Source organism: Camelina sativa, chromosome 3 (genome assembly GCF_000633955.1).
Source record: "Camelina sativa cultivar DH55 chromosome 3, Cs, whole genome shotgun sequence".
NCBI classification, from domain to species: Eukaryota; Viridiplantae; Streptophyta; class Magnoliopsida; order Brassicales; family Brassicaceae; genus Camelina; species Camelina sativa.
Window position 1 is genome coordinate 11,542,596 of NC_025687.1, and position 23,099 is coordinate 11,565,694.

A 23,099-nucleotide genomic window follows, 5' to 3' on the forward strand; every position below is an offset into this window, starting at 1 on the left:
GGGGAAAAAAAAAAAAAAAAAAAAAGAAATGCAGTCTGTTGAAACAAAAATGAAAACATGCCAAAGTTGTCCAAAACAAAACAGTGTCAGATCAATTTTCAGGATAACCATTAGAAGCAGCTTAGCCTATCTCGGTTATTAATGTGAAGAAGAATCATTTACCCATTAATATTGAGATGTGTTTCAAAGAAAAGTTTATGAAGATGCAAATAATGAATTCCTATTTACGAGGCTGATACAAAGGAGCAGAATTCAGGTGAGAATTGATCAGAGAGAGCAGTTGGTGGTGGATTCTCTACGATTGCTGCCAAGAGCTCATAAAAGCTTGGCGGGTTTTGCTGATCTTCAGATTCTAAGTAAGGGAATCTTCCTATTGCACATTCTAACACAAACATGCCCAAACTCCAAATGTCACTGCTGTAGTCATATGTGCTTCCACTTATCCTCTTAGGCTGTGAAGTGAAGAAGTGAAAAAGAGACGAGGCATGGTTATGTATGTTGCAGCATCAATAAATTTGTAATGTAGATGATTTTTGGAAACCATTTCTTACCGACATATAGTTGTAGGTTCCAACAAATGTGTCCCTCTGTCCATGGAGCTAGTTCACCTCCTCTTTATGGTTTACAAGAAGGTTTGATGGTTTAATGTCTCTGTGTATGACATGTGTTTCGTTGTGGAGGTACACAAGGCCTTACAAAACCTGTTAACAAGGGTCAAATAAGTAAAGAGTGATGATAAACCATGAGAATACTTTTGAAATCATTTGGTGGATTGTAGGAAGTTCCATCGTACATGTTTACAGACAACAGCAAGGTAAGGTTCAAGAATAGTCTTCACTTGTCGTATCACATCAGCAAGAGATCCCCGGTCCATGTATTCGAGCACAAGTGAAAAGGCTCCATTGTGGTAGAAAGAATGGTAGCAAACAACTACATGTGGACATTGTGATGATGCTTGATTAATTTTGAGCTCCTAGACAATTTGCTTCTGGATTTCTTCTTGTATATTCATCTGTATGACCTGTGATTCATAAAACAAACAAACTCAAACCCCAAATGTACTTGTATACTCACAGACCTCATTCACCATATGTGACCTAACCAAGTGATCATATCATCTAAAGAACTAAACTTTCCTACTTCCACCTTTTCATAAACTCAAGACTATAAGAGAACTTTACCTTCATAGCAAAGAATTTGCCAACCCATTTATGTTGAACAAGTTGAAGTGCTCTGTTTCTTTGGATTCCAGGTGACAGAGTCGTCTCTGCTGTTCGTTTAGGCATAGCTTCAATAAACACTGCAATGTGCACACAACACAATTTGAGAAAGAAAAAAAAACAAAACTTGATAAAGCTATCATACACGAACACCACATTTAACATGGATCATTGAATAAATTATCAAACCATGACGCACACAATAACTATGAATTTATAAAACTATGATTACACAAGTTTCAATCCAAAACTTCAACAAAATTATGAAATTGAGAGTGCGAAATCGAATTGCAAATCAAAATTGAGAAAATAGCGAACCCGATTTGTTGAAGGAGATTCTCGATTTCAAAGAACAAAATATCACAAAATAACTGCCGACTGAGATCAATTATTCAATCTCCTCCAATTTTATCTTCTTCTTCGATTGTCAATTCGCGAGTTCGAGAGAGAGGAAGAGGAAGAGGAAGAGGAAGAAAAAAAAATCAATCGACCATCAAATTTTTTTTATCTCTATTAATCGGTTTGTCCAACCAATTGATGACACATACAGTCTCTTATAATAAGATTGAGTCTACTAAATAAGAGGACATCTTGTTGTTTTTTCCTTTTTCTGATTTTTTTTTTCTTCTTTTTGCTTAAAACTCTCCTTAAAACCTCTCGTTGAGGTTTGCTCTTAGTCTTTTGAGAGTCTGTACAGGTTCTAGGCTACTTTGGAAGGAAAGTGGGTGTTTTGGGGATGAAAGCATGCATTTGGAGCTAAATTGGTTGAAGACTGATCGGACAAGCTAGCATTTGGGGCAAACGCAGAAAAGCATCCGAGATCGGCTGATCCTCATTAGGGATCGACCAGTCCCGTACCCGAAGCAACTTTTCCTTTTATGTTTTAAACTGACTTTTAGGGTTTTATTTTACTATTTAAGCACGAGGCTCGACTTTGAAAAAGACAGCTTTTATTCTACGCAGATTTTTAGTACTTGTAAGCTTTGGGAGAAGATCTCTAATCCTCTTTAACCCTTTGGAGAAGAATTTTGAACCCTTTTACTTCTCTTTGCAATTCAATTATGTTTTCTTCATCTTTGTTTTGCTGTTATTTTACTTCTATGTCTGAGTAGTTTCACTACTGGTTTTCGGGTTTCAAAAAGGGTTTATGATTCTCTAAAACTTACGTTGTTAGATTTGGGATTGATCTTATTGTTGTTCTTAATTTGTTACTTGAAACACAAACTTTCTTTTTACCTTAGCTATATTTGAATCTATACAATTTCATATTGTATCGTTTGGTTTCTGTGGATTTATCCTGAAGTGTTACGACGTGACCACTAGATCGTGGTTGAGTGCACATTAGGTTTTAATTTACATTTCATCAGTTAAGAAATACATAGAACAAATATAGGTTCCAAATTAAATAGCACACTCTTATTAGCTTTTGGTTGGTTTACAAAAGCAAAAGGATGAAAAACAACAAATCAAAATAACAAACGAACTTGAAAGATCATAGGTATTGTATATGCAAAATCTATGTAAACCCTATAATTTACTATTTCTAACATCAAGAATTTACTCTGTCTTTGCAGATGACTGCCTGAAATAACAATGATATAGTGTTATTCACTAGTGTGCAAGTACTTAAGACTGCCTTAGAAGCTCAAGCTTCCTTAGAAGCTGAGGATGCCTTGGAAGCTCAAACAAGCAGTTCCGATAGTTCAACACCGTCCCTTTACAAAAAGAAGAATTACCTTCTAAAAAATATCATGCATTTTTATTTTATTTTATCTTTTAAAAGTAATTCGGATATTTGACACCAATGGAGTTTCAGAATAAGAAAACAGTACATCAACCAAAAAGTCTACTTTCTCGTTTAACGTTCAAATTCAGTGTTAATTTTTAGGCTATGAGTTCACAAATAGAGTTATATATATTGAAAACAAAAATATCTATTTTCAACCTATCTTCGAGAGAATGAAAATTTAGAGACAATTTATTAGATTTTTTCTAAGATAAATTATTATTTAATAGATTTTATTTTGCCATTTTCACCAATTTAGTGCTCCATTTTTAACTCCCCTAGAGAATTTTAATATTCTGAAGTGAATTCGAAATATTTAGTGATTATCGAAGCTAAACTGTAGGCATACGTACATATACATTGACTATAACTTGTTCCTTGGTACATTATTTTTCCATCGTGAGTAATTTAAACTAAGATAGTGTGCTTACAAAGTCATCATGAGTGTTTCTTTGAGTCTTAATGTCAGTTAACAAGTACAATCATATTTTGTTGTTTTTTTGCTTTTTTTGCTTCTGATCTGATCCAAGCATGAAAAGAAAAGAGCAAATATATTGAGGTGTTAATCATGACTGGTATGTATATATGGTGGTGCGTAACAAATGAAAGCACCCTCATATCTCTCACGCTATCACGACTTTGAAACTTGCTTAACCCTTTGAACTTTAAATATTCAAGCTTCAAAGTCTCGTTGATATTATGTTTGGTAAATTAGTCATAGACTCAATAGTATTTAAACCAAAAAAGGTTTAGTCAAAGTAATACCTTTAATACATAAAAAGGTTATTTAAAAAAAAATTGGTTTAATCCAAGGCAAACCGACAAAATCTTAAAATATAAATGTAATATTACTTTAAAAAAAAATTACTACAGTTATAAATTAAGTTAAAAAAATTATAATTGTTTATTTTCTGAATATAGTACCTTATATGTATATTTATGAAAATAGCCTTAACAGTTTTTGTTTTTGTCAAGATATTTAATTAGTTTAAGGTACAAAATTACAGGTAACTTCTTTTTAGGTTTTACCTTTTCACCGTTTCTAATTAAAATTAAAAATATACTGTATTATAAGAATAATAAAGAACTATGAAGAAACAAACATAAATATATTTATGTTTGCACAAAAAAAAGAGTCAAGATATGCACTTATTTTTCTTTTACTCACGTATCTTCTTCTACATTATTTCTTTTCACTTTTCACCGTTTTTAAATTAAAAATAAACTGTATATGTATTATGTATATAAGAATGTAAGAAAAGACCTATGAAGAAACAAACACCATCCCTTTCACTGCTGGTGGAAATGTGCTTAGATAATACGATACACAGACCAAGTTAACCGTCAGAGATCTGAATCCCACTTTACTCAGCAAATATTTACGGTGTACAGGATTTCTAATTCCGGAAGGGAAATTGCTTCCCGTTTGGTCCTGTAAGCAGATTTCGACTTTATTTAATGCATTTGTGAGTTTTGTCATCTTTGTAGTTGATTTAGTAAGTTATTCTATGCAAGTGTGAAACTTGTGGTTCTGGGCATTACTGATTTGATCGTATCTAGTGATTTCCAAGTTGCCAAGACTAAGTCTTTTGGGATTCTCTTGAGTTTCAATTTTCCCAGGATCCCTGAAAAATCTGATTCTTCTTCTTCTTCTTATAGTTAAAGCTTTGATGTTGTTGGATCTAGTGAAAACCGCATTATCCTGGATTTGTTAGAATGACTCTATAGTTGATTTGAGTACGATTTTTGATATTGAATTGGCTTGTCCTGCGAGAATTTTGTATGTATTGTCAATGATCAAACCCATCTTTTTGTGTGTTTCAGGGATTGATTGAAAATAAACATTAGGTACATTGCTGAATCTTGATGATCTTGCCCACGTGAGTACAGTCTTGGAGTTTCTAAATCTCTTCTTATTGCTGCTACTTGAATTTTGGCTGAAAAGAAATGAAGAGATTTTATGGAGGGCTTCTTGTTGTATCAATGTGTATGTTCTTGACGGTGTATAGATATGTCGACTTGAAAACTCCTGTTGAGAAGCCTTATATTGCTGCTGATTCTGTTTTTGTTACTACCAACACCACTCTTCCTATGGAATGGCTCCGGATTACACTCCCTGATTTCATGAAAGAAGCTAGGAACACTCAAGAAGCGATATCTGGTGACGATATCGCTGTTGTCTCGGGTTTATTTGTTGAGCAGAATGTGTCTAGAGAAGAGAGAGAGCCTTTGCTTACTTGGAACCGTTTAGAAAGCTTGGTTGATAATGCACAGAGTTTAGTTAATGGAGTTGATGCTATTAAGGAAGCTGGCATTGTTTGGGAGAGTCTTGTGTCAGCGGTTGAAGCTAAGAAACTAGTTTATGTAAATGAAAATCAAACGAGGATAGGGAAAGAGGAGCTGTGTCCTCAGTTTCTTAGCAAAATGAATGCTAGTGATGCTGATGGGAGTAGTCTGAAGTTGAAAATTCCTTGTGGTCTGACTCAGGGTTCCTCCATCACAGTTATTGGCATCCCCGATGGTCTTGTTGGGAGCTTCCGGATTGATCTAACAGGACAACCGCTTCCAGGGGAGCCTGATCCGCCTATTGTTGTACATTATAATGTTAGGCTTCTTGGTGACAAGTCTACTGAAGACCCTGTAATTGTTCAAAACAGCTGGACGGCATCTCATGATTGGGGAGCTGAGGAACGCTGTCCAAACTTTGATCCTGATATGAATAAGAAAGGTGAATGCAAGTATAGTTTCACCCGCTTACATAAATCTAGTCACTTCCTCTTCCATGAATAAGCCTGTTGATATCCTTATAATACACAGTGGATGACTTGGATGAATGCAACAAGATGGTTGGTAGAGAGATGAACCGAACTTCTTCAACTAGCTTTCAGTCCAACACTTCAAGGGGCATTCCCGTAGCCAGGGAAGCATCTAAACATGAAAGATACTTTCCTTTCAAGCAAGGTTTCTTATCGGTTGCTACACTTAGGGTGGGAACAGAAGGAATGCAAATGACAGTTGATGGGAAACATGTAACCTCATTTGCTTTCCGCGATGTAATTAATATCATCACTCTTCTTCTATATTTCACTGCTTTTAGCCATTTTTTCCATTAATTGTTTAGATTCTTATGTGGCTTCTTCATCTTTCGTTCATTCTTCAGACACTGGAGCCATGGCTTGTTAGTGAAGTACGGATTACAGGTGACTTTAGGTTAATATCCATTCTTGCCAGCGGTTTGCCTACATCGGAAGAATCAGAGCACGTTGTTGATCTAGAGGCACTAAAAGCACCTCCCCTTTCACCATTAAGGCCACTTGATCTCGTTATTGGTGTTTTCTCCACTGCAAACAATTTTAAAAGACGTATGGCTGTGAGAAGAACATGGATGCAATATGATGATGTAAGATCTGGCAGAGTTGCAGTACGCTTTTTTGTTGGCCTTGTAAGCTTTCTCCCTCTCTGAAATATATCTGGTGTATGTTGGATTTGCTTAATTCTTAATCATGATTTTATTTGTTGTTGATAATGCNCAGTTTCTTAGCAAAATGAATGCTAGTGATGCTGATGGGAGTAGTCTGAAGTTGAAAATTCCTTGTGGTCTGACTCAGGGTTCCTCCATCACAGTTATTGGCATCCCCGATGGTCTTGTTGGGAGCTTCCGGATTGATCTAACAGGACAACCGCTTCCAGGGGAGCCTGATCCGCCTATTGNGTTGGAAAACACTAGCCATCTGCATCTTCGGGGTAATATGTCTTTGTCATGTCTCTTCCTAGACACAGTTTAGTAGTCACTTTACCGTTTTGCCTCACTAACTACATATTTTAAACAGACAGAGGTTGACTCAGCCAAGTTCATCATGAAAACGGATGATGACGCCTTTGTTCGTGTAGATGAAGTACTACTTTCTTTATCAATGACCAACAACACTCGGGGGTTAATATATGGACTGATCAATTCTGACTCTCAACCTATTCGAAACCCCGATAGCAAATGGTACATCAGTTATGAGGTACAACACAATCTGATATAGTCATGTAAGCAAATAGACTGATTTCTAATTCGTTTAACGAAGTCTCTACACACACACAAAAAAAAAAAAAAACAGGAATGGCCAGAAGAGAAATATCCACCATGGGCACACGGTCCAGGCTACGTTGTATCCCGGGACATAGCAGAATCGGTTGGCAACCTTTTCAAAGGTGGAAACCTAAAGGTACTACTAATCTATGTTAACTCTATTTAATCACATTTCCGGATTCAATGGAATATGAAATCTTGAAATTTTGGATATAGATGTTTAAGCTAGAAGATGTGGCAATGGGGATATGGATAGCTGAGCTGACGAAACATGGTCTCGAGCCTCATTACGAAAACGATGGAAGGATCATTAGTGATGGATGCAAGGACGGCTATGTGGTTGCTCATTACCAAAGCCCCGCCGAAATGACATGCCTCTGGCGTAAATACCAAGAAACCAAACGCTCCTTTTGCTGCCGCGAATGGTAAAACTCAAAACGTAAACAAAAAGTACATTCTCCAACCCTACTTTTTTGGTTTGACGTGTGCGTCCACAGGTACATAAGAGAAAAGAGTTGCTTTAATATGTTGATTCTTTAGTCACAAAAATATTTGATCTCCTTTTGTTTGTTGTTCAAGTAGACTAGATTTGCAGTTTTAGATTAGGAGTGTATATTACTTGTTTCACTAAGATGTACTGGTACTAAAATTTACTAACTGATATTGTTTAATTCGATGGGAGTAGATATCATCAGAGCATATTTAAATGCTTTCACAATTTCATATGAATCTATTGTTGCTGCTTACTCTTCACATACGGCCTCGTGTAATCACGAGGGAGTGACACATGACAAGCCTCGACTGTTGTTGATCTCAAAATTCCAGAAACACCCTTTGCTGTCTTTAAGTTTACGCTCAAGGTGTAAGGAGAATATAGAGAAATTATCATGTTTGAGTCAGATAAAAAATGTGACATAGGTCTGCTAATGGATAAACATATCGATAAGATCAATCATTGTCTTCGACATAAATTATTTTAGGTCCCATTAGTACTTTTAATACATCTAGAGGGGAAAAAAAGTCACTACACGTTAACAATTTCTAGATCTTTCCACAACGTTTACTTGCAACTCTCTTAAAATCTTGAGACGCTACTCAGAAAACCAATCTTGTTTGCGATGGCGACAGAACCAGAAGCTGAGGTTGGAACAGAGACATCCTCTGTTTCCGGAAGGTTTATGAGGAACAGAGATTTATATCTCTTCTTGCCTTTTCTCTTAGGCTTTTCTGATCGAGAAACATCAAACGGCGATGATGATGATGATAATGATGTTGCTTCGCCGCGTGAGAGAATCATTTTAGTCAACCCTTTTACGCAAGGAATGATCGTGCTCGAAGGCTCGTCAGGATTGAATCCTCTGCTTCGTGACTTACTGGAGTCACGTGAGGAAGGTCGTCCTCCAGCGTCCAAAGCTTCCATCGATGCGATGCCAGTTGTAGAGATGGACGGCTTTGAAGGAGAGTGTGTGATATGTTTGGAGGAGTGGAAGACCGAGGAGACGGTGAAGGAGATGCCGTGTAAGCATAGGTTTCATGGTGGATGTATAAAGAAATGGTTAGGCTTTCATGGATCGTGTCCTGTTTGTAGGTACGAGATGCCTGTTGATGGAGATAAGGTTGGGAAGAAAAGAAACGACGGGGGAGAGATTTGGGTTAGGTTTAGTTTCAACGGAAACAGTGATCGTGATGGTAACACTATTGGATCTAGTGGCACTGTTGAATCCGAGAATTAAGGTTACAGAATAAGTTTTCTTTGTGCCTTTTTATTGTTCTTTTTTTTTTTGTTTTGGGGAAAAGTTGATGATCGTTTTTTTTTCCCATTCAAAGTAGGAGATATTTTTGGTTTATTTTCTTATAATTTCTCCGTTATGTTTGTTTTCTTGAGTTCATGTATTAAAAAGTTAATGGATTTGCAAGAAATCATTTGGTTTTCTGTTGCGAGGCATTCGTTTTTCTCAAGAGTCATGAAGAAATAAATCCCAACACAAATGTGGTTTTTTCTTTTTATTTAACAACTGAAATTACATTAATTTATAGGGAATACAAATAGTGAGCCAAAGCATATGCTGCTCTGTTTCTTTCCCAAGTCGCAACACAAATGTCTATCTTTGTTGTTTTTAAATTTAGTATTTTTAAAAGTTAAAAAGATCTTACGGGAAAAAAAAGAAGTTACTTCTCCATAAAACTGTTTTATGTCATTTAACAATTTTTAGATACAATTGATATCTTTTATAAGAATTCTTGATTTGTTGTCTTCCTAACGTTTTACAAATGGTTAAACATATATTAATTAAATTACTGAAGGAAACTGTTATAATAGATCTTCTTTTTTGTTTATATTTTATATTAGAATTTAACCTGCGGTATATCCGGGACAATATTTTTAATTTTAAAATTTTAAAATTTATATTATATTTATTTGTTATTTTATTATTATTTTATTAATTTTAAAAATATAAAATTTTACAGATATTTAATATAAGTATTCAAAATATAGATTTTCGTAATGTTTTCAAGGTTTTAATCCGTATGGTATATGTATAGTTTAGTAATATATTTATCTTCTGGTACACATCTAAAAGTGTCATTAATCCCATCAATTCTACTTATTTAACCCGCAATACACTGTAGAACAATATTTAGTTATTTAATCCGTAATACACTATACCGCGGGTTAAATTTGTTACTCAAATGATGTTGTGTCATTAAAACGGAATAGGTCATATAGTCATCAAACATCTATTAAAATGGATTCTGAGATTTTTATGGGATTAATCATTTAATGCATAGAGTTGTTTTAGGAACAAACGGAATGCATATATATTTTCAATCTTTGTATGACAATAAACGTTTAAAATTAGGTTTGTTTAAATAGATCTATTAATTAAATTTTTACAAATGTTATTTTAGGAAAATCTGTAGGGGTTAATAGATGTTGTGAAGATATTTATGGCAATGAATATATTAAATTAAGTCGTTTTAAATAGTTTTATTAATTGAGTTTCTACGAAATATTATTTTAGGAAATTGATAGGGGTTAATGTTGTAAATAAAACAAAGTAATTAAAAAAACTAAAAGAGCATAACACAAAATGTACTTCAAAAATATTAATATAGATATGTGAAAAGAACTTTTTTTTGTTTATTTAGATTTTTTATCAGCCAAATTTTATGATTAGTACGGATATATTTGTATCAGACTTTCATTATCGAGTATTCATAATTTCATATAGAATATTCAAATCAAATGTTCATATTGTCGATAAAAATCTAAATAGTTTTGAATTAATATATTTTTGACTAAATCTAAAACTGATACATACCATAAATATCTGAAATCAAAATAATTTTTAATCTTAAATCACAAGATTTAGTAACAATTACGTAATAACAGTATGAACCACTTAATATGCTTATATTTTTACTGTTATTATTATAAGTCACGCAGACGCAAATAAAATTCACAATAAATACTGTAAGGAATTATAATCTCCTAACGGAAGAGCCTCCATATCTATTGATCCCACGAAAAGCATATAGAATGGCCTCCGTCACGTTTTTCACGACAAGGGGCTGGTTCATAAATGTACCAAATACATTTGCTACAGACTCCATATGGACTTCTTACATTTTCGTCTCTGTCTACTCTAAAAATATCAAATTTTACTTCACTCCCGGGCCATTCGAAACTGCAATTATATGTTGTCGTTTTACCAAAATTGACATAAAACCTGAAATTAAAACTAACTCCACTTGGAAGCTTTCTTATCCCGAGATCTAGCTTTTTATTCATGCAATGTGCGACCAATGTTGCACGTGTGGTCAATGTGTTAAAGATCGAGACATGTTTAAGCGCGAACGGCAAAATCCCATCGACGGATGAATGATTTCCTAAAGATGAAGATTTTTTGTAGGATAAGTAGGAATAAGAGAAGCATGAAAGTGTAGTGTTTTGTTGAGGAAGCCATGGACGGCCTAAAGGGTTTGTGAAAAAAATATATTTTTTTTCTTTGTTTTGTAAGTAGTATTTATAGATGGAAAACATTTATTATATATCCTATATTGGGTGGGTAAAAGGATGTGAAAATCTGTTTTTCTTTAAAAAATAATCAAAAAAATATTAATTAATTAGTTAATTGCTAATCTTTATTGTTTTTAATTTTAATCAGTATTTTTGAAAGTTAAAAGGATAAGATCTCTCAAATTGTCTTTTACAAAGAAAAAAGTAGTAATTTATCCCTAAAACTGTTTCTTGTCATTTAACAATTTTTAGTTACAATTGATATCTTTTATAAGAATTCTTGATCGCTGTCTTCTTAACTTTTTACAAATGGTTAAACAAACATATATTAAAATACTGAGGGAAACTGCCGTAATAGATCTTCTTTTTGTTTATATATGTGAAAAGAACTTCTCAAAGTCATTTGTTAGAGCAAGATTATTAGGGGTTCATATATTAGAGATCTTAAACACTGTTTGATTTTTTTATGAATTAATTGTGTATTATTTTGAATATAAGAACTCATGATCTCTTAGTTAAAATTTTCACATCCAATGGTAGGTTCTAAATTTAGATCTCTTATTTTTGAAAATATTTTTTTTTTTGAAATTTAAAATTTTTGAATTGAATAGAAGAAGTATAAATGTTTAAACATTTAAGATTTTCTAAAAATAGGAAAATATTGCATTTAATTAATTTTTAAACATACAAAACATAACACATATTACAATAGAAGTACAACTCAACATAAATGACTTGTTCTAAATGAATTTAACATACATGACTTGTTTCCATCATGAAAAATGTGTAAAAGTAAAACAAAGAAATGCACTCTGCATTGAAACAAAATTGAAAACATGCCAAAGTTGTCCAAAACAAAACAATGTGAGATCAATTTTCAAAATAACCATTAGAAGCTCATATTGCTTTTTATGTTGAATTGATCTGACATTTTGAAGGTGGAAAGATCTTCACTGATCAGTGATATTTTTACAAACTCAGGATTCCCTTTGATTTTTCCATGTTTTTTCTGATCATTATTAGCTTAGATTAAGGACTGATCACTTTACTCTTGTTACAGTCTGATACTGATACTGTTGTTGCAAGTCACTGATGAAGACTACTGTAATCGATATGTTGTTTCCCAACCAGCTAAGGCTGAAAGAAAACGAGTTAATACGATAAAACTGAGTAACAATTTGCAAAGCATATAACGATTCTGCAGAACTATGCCATTCAGTTTTTTTATTTGGATGTTCAGACAGTAAATGGTGTCTTTACAGATGTCTCCCCTTCATATAGAATGACTTTGTTTCTCTCGGCTAGAAACAATATCAGAGAAGGATACAAGAACCAATACTTTATCATATCAACCAAATAGTCAAACAAGTGTTAAGTTCCCCCATCAAGAATATGAATTACTAAAATCGATTTCCTCCTAAATGCTTAAAGCTTACACAGTATCTACAAATACCAATACATGATGATATCAACCGATAAACACTTGTTTCCATCTAGACTATGAACTTCCGTAATCGATTGCCTCCTAAATGCTTCTAGACATGACTCATGCAAGATCAGAAGAACAAGAACCAACACATGACCATATTAACCACTAAACACTCAATTAGAACAACAACTGTTAAATTCCCCATCTAGACTATAAATTGCAGAAACACACAATTCTCAACACTCTTTGCCCCTCAATCATTTAACAAACACACAAACCTGAGCCATCATCCAAACTGTAACAGGAAGCTTTTCATGTCCCTGATACTTAGCATATTCCCTCAAAGTTAGTAGTACATTAGTCAAACCATCAGGTTTCCTACGCAGTACCATCAGGTTTCTTCTTTATGTGTCACCGGTCATTTTTTGCTTTCTGCTTCTTGTTCTTTTGGTATCACGGTCATCTTTCCTTGCTCTCTGCTTCTACCTGCATGACAAGTATAAAACACTAGCCGATTATAAACTGAAACCATCTAATAAAACAGCCCATTACACAAATAAATTGAAACAATCTGAAACTGAAACAAAGTTAACACCACTAGCCGATTTCACAAGCAAACTGAAACAAGAACAAAGTTAACACCAGTCCATCACAATAGTAAATATATATATGTAGGAAAGTGATGTGATCATGAGACCATCCAAGACGACCCTTGAGTCTTGCTCACCACAAACGAAGTCAAATGTCAACTCTTCCAGCCAAACTACTATTTGGGATATATTTTTACCTCATCTAGAGCATATCTCGAGGTGGAATCAGTCCAATCAGAGTTCAGATGAAGAAGTTATTCATTTTACAACTCAGGGGAACTCATGGCTACGCGATTTGGACCTACGAGTATTCAAAGGAGGAGTCCGACCAATTCAAAAGGATTCAAGGTGTGAAACAAAATGTTCTGGAATCTTGATCCATCCTAGAATCACTGAGAATTGGAAGCTTATTAAAAGAACTTCATACTTGAAAGATATGGATATTTCAAATCAGTGGATCTGCCCCAGTCCCAGTTTCGCGTCTGAGCCAAAGATCGTGTTACACAGACTAACTCAGCATCAATTTCGACACGAAATCGGTTGGAGGATGTTAATGGATCTCTTATGTTTCCAACAAGCCCAAGAACACAAGATCTGGCCAACAAACCACAAAGTTACGCTTCATTTGCCAAAGGAGGTCAACCTAGTTCTTCACATGAAGAATTTTAGGTCCAGTTGGTTTAGGTGCTTCCAGAATTATGTTTGGCAACCAGGAGGTGTTTCTACTAAGCCCAATGTGAAGAAATGGTACAACCCATGTTGTTTCTCAACAGCAAGTTGGACCAAAGAGTCAAAGAGAGAAAAGATCAAAGAAACCCTTAATGGGTCAGTTCAAGAGCTTATGGCTAAAGAGAGCATGAGAGATACTATTGGGGATGATAACTATCAAGTCCAGCCCACTTTGAGCCTAATTCAAGTCCAATAAAGCCCAAAATAATCACTTTATTTTGTGGTCAAAGAGGGATGACGAAAATAGAGTTCAACTCACCTTGGGAAGGACACCTTGGGAAGACAAACTTCAAAGAGTTGAATCTTCATTCAACTATCTATCTTTATTGTGTTTTAGTTTCAAGAATAATACTTAGCTTTGTGACCAAGTTTTCTATCTCTATATAAACTCATGTAATCTCATTTGAGAATAATCAACCAATTTTCCTTTTCATTTTAGAGTCTATCTTTTTGTTCTTTGTCTAGAACATTTCTTTGTTTCTTGGTGTGTAATATCCAAGCAACAACCTCCTTTTGCTGGACTAGTTTGTCATATCTAGCAGTGATTGGAGTTGGGAATATCAGCAGCCTTCCGCAACTGTTGTGCGACCCCTCAATCCATCAAATCTCCCTTGTTGCATCTTGCACATTGGCGAGTTTCTATCCTTTTTAATCCGGCAGAGTGATCCTCGAATTTTGGGCGTATCAGAAAGGAATTGAAACCTTGGTTCATGTTTAAGAGCAGAGGAGTGTGCAGAGGTCTTGTGTCCTGGCTTGTGAGATATTGGTGTAAGGAAATATCCGGAACTTTCCATTGGCCATGCACGTTAGTGTTAACTGAATACGACCACAAAATACGACCAAGCTTATAATCCTTAATACCGGTCTGTCAATAAGCTTATAATCCTTAATACCAGTCTGTCATCAACACACTAATAAAAGTCAATAAGATAAAGTCTCCACAAAACACACATATGGTTTCATAAAATCAAGAAAGCTACAGTTTCTTAAAGTCTAAATCTTTGAATTAGAGTGAGAGAGAGATTGTGAAATCAAAAAACCTTGGAATTGGAAGCTGTAAGAGACGAAGAAGCTTGAGACTCCTTGCCATTACCAGTAGGTATCAATTTCCTCTTCCTGGAGTTAGATTTGGTGGTGTGAAATCGATCAGAAACTGAATCTGGACCCAACAAAGAACTCTTGTTACTCTCCTGCGTCGTTGGTTGTGACCCAAGAACCCTAAACTCTCGATCGGATTCCACCGGAGATTGGGAAATTCTCAGAGATCTGAGAATTTAGAGAAAAAGATTGAAGATTGAAGAGTTAACACTGAATTGTTCGTTACGCATCTCCTCCGACCGCAATCTCCTCTTCCTCCACACCCTTCGATTCCAAATACAAATCTTTGTCTTTTCGGGACTTCAATCGAGAGAGAGAGAACGAAAGGAATGAAATTCGATCCAAATAATTTTTTTCTTTCTCTTCTCTATTTTTTGGTTCGGCCAATAGTATGCTGACACGTTTCGTCTCTTACATCAACATCTGGTATACTATATAAGGGCGCCCTTACATTTTTTTTTTACTTGTGATTTAGTTTTTTGACTCAAAACTCTTAAAACTCCTCTAAGAGACGGGGAAGGTCTTAAGTGGACTATCTAATCTAATCTAGGGTTTGCTCAATAAGTTCTATATGCTGCAAAATTGTATATCATTAATTCATTATATTGTTTATGCTCATTTCTCCACCTCAACTCGACAACCCCATTTCCATACTCTTCTCCTTTTATTCTTATTCTGAAATTTCCCTAGACTATATTATGGCATGTAAAAAAAAAAAAAAAAAACACGCCAACAAACAATCGTAACCAAAATATTCAAAATGTTATATACAAGAAATTTAATCTATTATACAAGATATAATATCAATTAGATGATCCACTCAATATGCTTATTTGTTTACTGATTTATTTTAGAAAGGCAAGTAAAATCCTATAAAGATATATAGAAGAGCATCCGTCAATCCCATGAAAAGCATATAGAATGGCCTCCGTCACGTTTACCACGACAAGGGCCTCGTTCATAAATGTACCAAATACATTCTCTACAGACTCCATATGGACTTGTTTCACTGTCATCTCTATCTGCCCGAAATATATCAAATTTCTCTTTACTCCCGGGCCATTCGAAACTGCAATTATACGTTGTTGTTCCACGAAGATTGACTCGAAACCTAAAATCAAAACGAGCCCCAATGGGAAGCTCTTTTATCCCTAAATCTTTCTCTTTATTCATGCAATGTACGACCAGTTTTGCACGTGTGGCCAATGTGTTAAAGATCGTGACATGTTTAGGCGCAAACAGCAAAATTTCATCGATGGACGAATGATTTTTATAAGATGATGCTCTTTTGAGGATAAATAGGAATAAGAGAAACAAGAGAGTGAAGTGTTTATTTGTTGAGGAAGCCATGGATCCGGATTGGATTAGAGGGTTGGTGGAAGAAAAAACAATGTTTTGTTTTGCAAGTAGTATTTATAGATGGAAAAAAAAAAAAATTATATCCTATAATGAGTCACTGGATGGGTAAAGGATGTGATGTGAAAATCTGTTGTTCTTTAATAATAATCTGAAAAATATCAATTAGTTAATTTCTAGCAGACGATTTCTTTTTTTTTTTTTTTTTTGGGTTTATATTTATATTATAAAATATATCTATTGATCTTTATAATTTAATTAGTATTTATGAAAGTAAACAAAAAACAAGATCTCTCAAATTGTCTTTTATAAGATTGACGAGAGAAAAGAGGGAGAAGAAGAGAAAAAGGTGTGAACGGAGGGGGTGCTGTGAATGGTCTCTCTCCATAATCCCAACGAAACCCTTAGGCGTCGCCTTTAGAATCACACAGAACAAAACAAATTGAGACACACACACACACACACATTTGATTCCTTGATTTTGACAAGGACAAAGAAGATGGAAACACTACTTCTTTGGTTCTACGAGTTAATTTTACAAGCTGAATCTGTGAATCTGTGATGAAGCTCACAACTCTATCTAAGGACAAAACATAAACATATCTTCACCTTTTCATTTTAAGTTGATGAAGCGAGACAAATTGTTATACATATCAAAAATTTGCTTTTATACAAAACATGAATTATGCATGTTTAAATTATGATAGTGATAGCAATAACTACTAGACATACATACAAGTCCTGTTACTAGCTCATAGAGTGATATATATAAATATAACCACGTTGGTTGTGGTTGGATGATCTCTTAATTTGGAATGGGAGAATCAAAGAATCTGTAACTATGAATAACTTTACTCGAGAAAAAAACATCGTCAATAAACTTTTTAAAAAAGAAACCCTCTCTATCTAATTTAAAGCCGTCCACGCAAATAAAAGTGAACCGATCATATTCCATACAACTGTTAAAGTAAGATGACTTTAGGCTTATATATACTTGGTCTATAAATGACCACAACGATGATCCAGTGACATGGAAAGCTCGTCTCGGATTTAGAGCGAATATAAAACGAATCTATATTTGAGTTGCATGGTTATATTAAAAAGACTTAAAACAATTATTAGAAGATGAAAAATATGTAACAACAATTTCAAGCAAATTATATATGTTTATTAATACTTCAATACAACAAAATGAAAGATAAATACCATAATCACTCTAAGATAATTAAGATGGCCATTGAAAACAGTAAGGAGCCCCTCCATCGCGTCTGACACGACATGGACCTGACTCGTTAATATACCAAATACATTCTTTGCAGATTCCACATACACTTTTTGAATTATCATCTCTATCCGTTCTAAAAATATCAAACGTCTTTACATTTCCTGCCCACGAGAAAGTGCAAGTGTATGTTGTTGTTCTGCGTAGATTGACACGAAAGCTGAAACCTACACTTTGTTGAGATTGGATCGCAGGAAACGTCAAATCTTTTTCTTTATTCCTACAGTGCACGACCAATCCTTCATGTGAGTTCAATGTGTTGTAGATTACAACATGTTTAGGTGAGAACAGTAAATTTCCATCGACAGGTGAAAAGTTTCCAATCGCTAACGACGTTTCGAAAATAACTAGAAATGTGATTAGCACGAAAATGAAAAGTTGATATGTTGAGGAAGCCATTGGTGTGGTTTAGTTTAAGAGCGTATGAGATAATATTTGCTTTGTTTGAAAAAACATGGATTTATAGATGGAACTGCATTTATTTGGCTTGATGTTTTTATGGCAAAATTATCTTCTAAGATAAATGTGAGAATCTTTAGTTTGTAACTTATATTCAAACATACTAAAAAAAAAGATATTTACTTGTTTCTAAATCATTATTATTGTTTGACTACAAAGACGCTCAATCTATGGAGTTTTCTATTTTCTGCCTATAAACTCTGAGTTTGTTATTTAATAAGCAATTTCTTCAATAGGTATTTATCTAATTATTCATAATGATCATAAAATTTTATATTTATAGTAGCAAATAATTATTTAAAGTTTTTTATTTGGTTATTAATATCATAGTGTATAGGGGAATCTACTTAATTAGTTTAAAGGTAAAAAGATTATCTGTGACCTACTAAAACCATCAAATTAGTTAGGTTCAATTCATAATTCATGAACCATGTAAGTTTCAATTTATTAGGTTATGGATTTTGTTAGGTTGGTCTATTTGACACTTTTAATTTAGAACAACATTTAATTCATTATTCATGTATAAGTCTATTACCTCACAATCTAATTTGTATTATCTTCGGAAATTCAAACTGTATTTCTATTTGGTATTAACAACCCAATTAAATACCGCCATTGAATTGACTCAAACATATACTATAACGTATGTGATACTAAATAATTGCATTACTCACACGAATAATAAATCAATTTAAATTTAGTTAATTCGGAACTATGTTCAAACCAAAACTTAAATAACGTATTGCAGCTGGCGTTTTCTGCAAATGTTCTCGCACTTTTGTATTTTCTAATCAGAATAATCCAAAAAAAAAAAAAAAAGATTGTAAATTTTAATGGCCAAACAAATTTTTGACGTGGCAAAAATTAAAGGGAGCCAAATCTTTTTAGTGGTACTGAAAGAGAGAACAAAAAGGGCAATGAACTATATTTATATTTATCATAGTGTTGGTTGGTATAGTATATTTGGTGGTACACCTTCATGACTATATAATGGGACCATGAGGAATATTCATATGAACTTAGTTTACTTCTTTCGGATCTTTGATGTGAATTTAGAACTTCATGATTATCACAACCGAAACTTAAAAAAAAAATGTGACCACAAATATTCAAACACCAAATTATTTTATTTTATTATTAATAAATAAATGAAAAAAATTACAGAATATTATCTTAAATATTTTAAAGTGATTAAGAGCCCATGGAAAACACTGAGGTTGGCCTCCATCCCGTCTATCACGACAAGGAGTTGGCTCATATATGCTCCAAATACATTCGCTGCAAACTCCATATTTACTTTTTGGATTGTCATCTCTATCTGCTCTAAAAATATCAAACGTAGCTGTATTGTTGGGCCACTCGAAACTGCAAGTATACGTTGTTGTTTTGCGGAGATTGACACGAAACCTGAAATCAAAACTATCTTTCCAGTTGAGCCTTATTACTCCTAAATCATCCCCTTTGTTTCTACAATGCACAATCAATGTTGTTTGTGTAACATGTTTAGCTGAGAATGGTAAAAGTCCATCGATAGACGAATGGTTTTCTAATGATGCCGATGTTTTGAGAACAAAGAGAAATAAGACTACCATAAAAACGAAAATTTGATTTGTTAAGGAAGCCATGGGTGTGGTTTAGTGTTAAGAATTTGTTAGCTAGTATTTGCTTTGTTTGAGAACCCATGGATTTATAGATGAAACTACATTGATGTGGCTTAATGTTTTTACAGAAAAATTATCTTCTAGGATAAATGTGAGGATCTTAAGTTTGTAACGTATAATACGCAGTTCCAAGCGTACTAAAGAAAAAACATGTTTACTGGTTTCTTAATCATTATTATTTTTTGGAATAAATTGGTCAAGTCCATGGAGTTTTAATTTCTATTTTTTGCCTATAAATTTTTCATTTAATTAGCAAAATTTAATTAGCAAAATTTTTCATCTAATTATTCATAATGGTAATAAAATTTGATATTTATGGTAGCAGATAAATATCAATAACTAATAATCATATTAATGGAATCAACAAAATATGTTATTATACGTATTGATCCACTTTATAGAGAAGTAAGACATGTTGGGTGGATCTAATGGATAAGTGAAATTTGACAAATGCAAAGAGTTAAGTGACATAGAATAATCTAATTAACCTTTTTTTTTTTGGTGTAAAGAATAATCTGATTAACCTTATGAACACTCAAAATAATTTTGATTAAATTGATAAGTACTTCTCTTCTATTATTTGCTCAATTTGTAATGGAGTAATGATGGCTCTCGCAATTAGATCGCATATCTCTGGCAAATGTGCTACGAAATCTGGCTTTGCAAAACCATCACAAATTTTCGATATGATGAATGTGCAAGAAATGTTATTTTTCCTACGAATATCTCATATAATTTTTTTACAGATTTGCAGCCATTTTGCGAAAAAATATACTAAGAATTTAACGTTTGTAGTAGATGCCTTCCAATTCTATGCAAAATTTGTGAAAAATTGTTTACCTTGCAAATGTTCCTAGTATACTAATACTCAATTATCTGTTTTTTTTTTTTTTAAATATAGTTTTAAAACAAAAACTCCATATATAATTATCAACCGTTTTTTGTGTGACTGCTTGCTATTAGATATGTCAGACATTTCTTTTGCATTTCCAAGATCTACTTCATTAGTTGTCTTGTAAATACAACTCATATACATACAAACAAGTACGAAGAGTTTCACAATTTATATTTATCATAGTGTTGACTAATATAATATATTTGGTGCATGGTACACCTTCATGACTATGGGACATGATGAATATTCAGACGAATTTGGCTTGTTTTACTTCTTCAGGATCTACGTGAATAATCAGTAAACAATAAATGAACAGAGATTCAAATCTTTGAATTTAATACAGTGAAAACTACTTACAAAGGACCAACTGGTTGGATTTCAGCTTTTTGGTGATTTTTGTTTCTGTTAGTTGATTGGCTTTCTTTGTAACAGGGTTCAAGCTGCTGAAATCCAACCTGAAATCCAACCAGTTGGTCCTTCGTAAGTAGTTTTCACTGTATTACATTCAAATATTTGAATCTCTTTTCATTTATTGGTGATTTTTGTTTCTGTTCGTTGATTGGCTTTCTTGTTTGAAACAGGGTTCAAATCCTGAATCTTCTGCCCCCTCGCGTGGTTGGCGGAATTAGGCGCAATGGACCAGCGAAGGGACCAACTCCTCCTCCTCCTTCTCAAGACTATCAAGTTCGGAGAGAGAATCAGGATGCACTCAATAGAAGAACTCGACGTCAAAATCAATCTGAATACCACAAGGGAAACAAGAGGTTCAATGCCAAGGGTTTCAAGTAAAAGATCTCCACGATACTCTCCAATACTGTGAACTTTTAGATTTTTTTTACCGTAAGGATTTAATCAGTGTAATAATCCCCTTAATCATCCCATTAGTCGATCTGGTCAAGTCACCATTACTTCTTTAAGCTATATGCTTCTCAACGACTTATGTCATTCCTGATCCAAAGTTAATCATAAGTTTCAAAGTCATTCAAGACTTCTTTTAAGCTATTTGCTTCCTCTTGACTTCTCCAAGGCCTTTTACGGTATTCGTCTAATAACATAGTTCAAGCGTAATGCTTCTTTAGTCGTACCAATTTCGTCGTTATCTATGGTCAATCTCAAGCTATCACTTCGGCTTCACTCCATGACACCTTGAGCTTGACGGAGAATATAGAGAGATCTAGAAGATCACAAGATTAATAACAATATATTCTTTTTTGACCTCAAACCCCATATTTTATTACCCAAGTTCGAATAGGTTGGTTTCAAGAGCCAACCACTCCGAACCCTTAAGCCTACATGGGAAAATAGAAAACCTCGTATTTGGGCCCCCTTAGCAAGGCGGTCGGCACGGACATTTATTGTTCTTGGAATATGAGAGATAGAAAAAATCGAAAACTTAGCTCTTAACTCACTAAACCTATCTAACTCCGTGGAAAAATTAGACCACTCATCAACCTCCTCAATGATCTTGATAATGGTTACACAGTCAGTCTCAAAATGGACTGATGTCAATCCATGTTGTATAGCAGATTCCATAGCCCATAATAGTGCTTCCAACTCGGAATGAAGAACAAAAAGATGTCGTTTTGTACCTTTCAGCCCGAAGAGAATTGCAGAGCTCTGCAAGACAAAACCCAAACCTGCAAACTGGTCCTTAACATCCCATGATGCGTCAAGTTGACACCGGACATCACCTATAATCTCCTCATCCTCCTCCTTGTCGTCTGGTTGATCCTCTTCAGTTTCCTCAAAAGACTCAACAACCTGCACCACTCGCCACGCTAATGCTTCAGCAGATGCAAGATTCACAGTATCTACCGGGGATACATCCTTGCTGTTAAAATTTTTCTCATTCCTCGCCTTCCAGATGTACCACGTGATCCATGGAAAGACCTCTAATTGTTCCTCTGTTGCACCCAGTTCCCTAGCTCTCCAAAAAAGGTAGTCAAAATTTTCATATAGAGAATTACTCGGGAACACACCCGGAGGAGTTGCTATATTAGACAAAGCTCAAACCTGTAGAGCTGGAGGGCACGTGAAGAGGATATGGTTGATTGATTCCACCTCGTCTCTACATCTAGGGCATGACTTGTCTGAGCCACAATGACGCTCCACTAGTCTACTATTGGCAGCCACAAATCCCGAAATAGCTTGCCACAAGAAATGTTTGATTTTTCGCGATGATTTCAGTTTCCAAACCTGACTCTTAAGTTTGGTTGTGCTTGGTTCTACAACCTCCTGACACAAAAGAGGTAGCGATGGCGTATCCCGATCTTACAGAGTATTGTCATCAATCATGAATCTCTGGCTAGGTTGCAAGCAAGTTATTAGCGGAATATCCAGCGGGTCCACTAACTTAACTAACTTGTCCATCTTCCATGTCTTCGACTCAAAATCTATCAAGTGGTTCACATACACATTTGGATCTCTTGCTGAGCCTCGATCCTTTGTTGGCCTTGCAGGAATCGTAGGAATCCAGTTATCCAACCATACTCTAG

The 23,099-nt window shown here is 34.3% G+C and overlaps 5 protein-coding genes and 2 pseudogenes across 5 annotated transcripts; 2 read left to right on the forward strand and 5 right to left on the reverse strand.

Moving 5' to 3' along the window:
- Positions 225-1,286, reverse strand: LOC109130436 (annotated as a pseudogene).
- LOC104778865 (beta-1,3-galactosyltransferase GALT1-like) lies at positions 4,285-7,807 on the forward strand. The gene is made up of 9 exons (XM_010503282.2): positions 4,285-4,440; positions 4,831-5,734; positions 5,824-6,059; positions 6,167-6,448; positions 6,540-6,629; positions 6,682-6,750; positions 6,837-7,016; positions 7,113-7,220; positions 7,301-7,807. Exons 2-9 carry the CDS (start codon positions 4,954-4,956, stop codon positions 7,511-7,513), a joined length of 1,959 nt encoding a protein of 652 aa, XP_010501584.1. The 5' UTR covers positions 4,285-4,440; positions 4,831-4,953; the 3' UTR covers positions 7,514-7,807.
- LOC104776598 (E3 ubiquitin-protein ligase RNF181-like) lies at positions 8,033-9,029 on the forward strand. The gene has a single exon (XM_010500692.2). The coding sequence runs from the start codon at positions 8,203-8,205 to the stop codon at positions 8,815-8,817; it is 615 nt and encodes a 204-aa protein (XP_010498994.1). The 5' UTR covers positions 8,033-8,202; the 3' UTR covers positions 8,818-9,029.
- On the reverse strand, positions 10,599-11,052 carry LOC109131414 (annotated as a pseudogene).
- On the reverse strand, positions 15,849-16,301 carry LOC109131423. The gene has a single exon (XM_019242435.1). The coding sequence runs from the start codon at positions 16,299-16,301 to the stop codon at positions 15,849-15,851; it is 453 nt and encodes a 150-aa protein (XP_019097980.1).
- LOC109130437 lies at positions 17,533-17,989 on the reverse strand. The gene has a single exon (XM_019239970.1). It carries the CDS (start codon positions 17,986-17,988, stop codon positions 17,533-17,535), a length of 456 nt encoding a protein of 151 aa, XP_019095515.1. The 5' UTR covers position 17,989.
- LOC104778866 lies at positions 18,933-19,673 on the reverse strand. Its single transcript, XM_019239971.1, has 2 exons — positions 19,248-19,673; positions 18,933-18,941 (listed from the first exon to the last, which is right to left on the reverse strand). Exons 1-2 carry the CDS (start codon positions 19,671-19,673, stop codon positions 18,933-18,935), a joined length of 435 nt encoding a protein of 144 aa, XP_019095516.1.

Excerpts from the sequence above, each read along its gene's own strand:
- LOC109131423 (XM_019242435.1), bottom strand. The coding sequence starts at position 16,301 with ATGGCTTCCTCAACAAATAAACACTTCACTCTCTTGTTTCTCTTATTC.
- LOC104778866 (XM_019239971.1), bottom strand. The coding sequence starts at position 19,673 with ATGGCTTCCTTAACAAATCAAATTTTCGTTTTTATGGTAGTCTTATTT.
- LOC109130437 (XM_019239970.1), bottom strand. The coding sequence starts at position 17,988 with ATGGCTTCCTCAACATATCAACTTTTCATTTTCGTGCTAATCACATTT.
- LOC104776598 (XM_010500692.2), top strand. The coding sequence starts at position 8,203 with ATGGCGACAGAACCAGAAGCTGAGGTTGGAACAGAGACATCCTCTGTT.